General features: G+C 46.8%; 1 protein-coding gene across 1 annotated transcript in view; it reads right to left on the bottom strand.

The window, feature by feature from the left end:
• dapk2b (death-associated protein kinase 2b) overlaps positions 1-2,664 on the bottom strand; it is a 36,267-nt gene that overhangs the window by 32,752 nt on the left and 851 nt on the right. The window contains 1 exon segment of the mRNA XM_070441499.1: positions 1,035-1,164. Within this exon segment, the coding sequence (XP_070297600.1) occupies positions 1,035-1,096 (62 nt within the window). The 5' untranslated portion in view covers positions 1,097-1,164.

A 2,664-nucleotide genomic window follows, 5' to 3' on the forward strand; every position in this document is an offset into this window, starting at 1 on the left:
TGTAGACCTTGCTAGGATTTGACTTTGTTCTCTTTAACACTGGGTTCCAGTTTCAGGATGCTCTATGACTCTATTTGAACGCTGGTTATTGAAAACATTCAGCTGTTATGGCGGAGATGGCTTTATTGTGTTCAATAAGGGACTGTTTAGGACACACCAGGACTTCACGAGTGTTAGATTTGCATGTGTATGTGTTGAAACCTAGACACCAAGGGCAGCAACAAGACTGGGTGGGAAGCTCAGACAAACTGAAATGAAAGAGGAAGAACTGTGTGTGTGTGTGGTGTGTGTGTGTGTGTGTGTGTGTGTGGTGTGTGTGTGCTGGATGTGTGTGTGACTTGTGTCTGTGTGTTGTGTGTGTGTGTGTGTGTGTGTGTGTGTGTTGTTGTGTGTGAGTTTCCTCAACACCTCAGCAGCTGCTGGTGTCAGTCATTAAGAGAGAGAGAGGGGGAAGCAGAGGGGGGGAGAGAAGAGAGGGAGGAGAGAGAGAGAGAGAGGGAAGAAGAGAGGAGGAGGGGAGGAGAGAAGGGGAAGAAGAGGAGGGGCTGTCCTATGGCTATCTCCATTATCATATAGTATGTTTATCTCCATTATCCTGTCCTACTTTATCTCCATTACAGTATCCTATCCTACATTTAACGCCATTATCCTGTCCTTCGTTGATCTACATTACAGTATCATATCCTATATTAAACTCTTGCTGTAAACTGTAACTAGCTCCTGTCCTATACACATCAACAAGCCAGCTGTTTGCATTTCTCTGTTGTCCTCGTTTACAGCACACCCCAGGATCAGGCTGGCCAGTCAACATGTGGGACTGGGATTAACACTAAGAAGGAGTCCTAATAAAGACTAAATACACAAACACTGATCTTAGAGCTAAATAAGATGTATATAACAGCTCATAATATTGACATACAGCCTATAATACATTATAATCTACATACACAACACAGAGCATAGAGCTACATAACAGGCCTATAACAGCTCATAAAACAGTAATAACAGTTCAGGAGAACCAGTAACACACTCACCTCCCCAGCTCTTCACCAATCTCATAGAAGTCCTCTACTTTCTGTTGCTTGAAAACAGCCATGCCCAAATGTCCTCATTGAGGGTCGATACGTCCTCGTAAACGATAAACACGTAACTCTGTCTTCAGTTCTGAGCGACACAACGAGAGAGAATTGCCTGTTCAGTTCTGAGCGACACAAGAGAGAATGAGAGCAGCGCAGCAACGCACTGACGAGCGATTGTGAGATGAGGACTGACATCTCTACCCACATGTCCCAGCTTGCTGCACTACATTCCAGCTCAAACGAAAAGGAAGTGCAACTCCATGTGTTCCATAAGCCAGGATAGGATCCTTCTGAGGCAGAGCCAGGAAATGATCATTCTGAAGCTGAGCCTAACACTACAGGCCAATGGGCATGATGGGTCTCCCTATGGGTCTCCCGATGGGTCTCCCGATGGGTCTCCCGATGGGTCTCTCTATGGGTCTCCCTATGGGTCTCCCGATGGGTCTCTCTATGGGTCTCTCTATGGGTCTCTCTATGGGTCTCTCTACCTTCCTCTATTTTACTTCAGTCAGAATTATAGTATTGACTGTATGTTAAAACAAGCCAGGATAGGATTTTTTTTAAAAAAACCCCCCCCCCGCCCGCCCCTCCTCTTTTGTATAATTCAAAATTTCGAACGGATGGACGGGATGAAAAGACTCTTACGTACTGGGTTATAACTGGTAATGTTTTTACATCTTCCATGGTCAGGAAGAAAGTTAATACACGGATGATTTGTCGATTAAATTATCTGTGTTAATTAGTTTATTGTTTTATTTGATGACCCTGCACTATGACCGCTCGCTCCGGCCCTCGCCAGCCCTTCCTACTTTTTAGTAGGACCGGTTTTGCAAAGAGAATTAAATACAATTTTAACCTTAATGTATTTTGCAGTGACCGTAAGGGGCAACAGGCTAATTCTATAAGAGAGATCAAGTGTTAAGATGACAGTCTGAAGGGATGATCGCGCCCGCCGCCCATGGGGGGGGGAAAAAGTAGGACGAGGAGGGCGCAGAGCAGAGAATGATCATTCCTGAAGCTTGAGCTAACACTACAGGCCATGGGCCATGATGGGTCTCCTATGGGTCTCCGATGGGTTCTCCGATGGGTCTCTGGCGCGATGGGTTCTCATCTATGGGTCTCCCTATGGGTTCTCCGATGGGTCTTTCTATGGGCTCTCTCTATGGGTCTCTCTATGGGTCTCTTTTGGGTCTCTCTATGGGTCTTCTATGGGTCTCTCTATGGGTCTCTATGGGTCTCTCTATGGGTCCTCCCTATGGGTCTCCTATGGGTCTCGTCTATGGGTTCTCTCTATGGGTCTCTGCTGTGGGTCTCCTATGGGTCTCTCTATGGGTCTCCCTATGGGTCTCTCTATGGGTCTCTCTCTGGGTCTCTCTATGGGTCTCTCTATGGTCTCTCTATGGGTCTCATGGGTTCCCTATGGGTCTCCTATGGGTCTCTCTATGGGTCCGTCTATGGGTCTCATGGGTCTCCGCTATGGGCTCCCTATGGTTCTCTCTATGGGTCTCTCTATGGGTTCTCCCTATGGGTCTCCCTATGGGTCTTCTATGGGTCTTCTATGGGTCTCCTTGGGTCTCCCATGGAT

Source organism: Salvelinus sp. IW2-2015, unplaced genomic scaffold (assembly GCF_002910315.2).
Source record: "Salvelinus sp. IW2-2015 unplaced genomic scaffold, ASM291031v2 Un_scaffold4124, whole genome shotgun sequence".
Classification (NCBI taxonomy): domain Eukaryota; kingdom Metazoa; phylum Chordata; class Actinopteri; order Salmoniformes; family Salmonidae; genus Salvelinus; species Salvelinus sp. IW2-2015.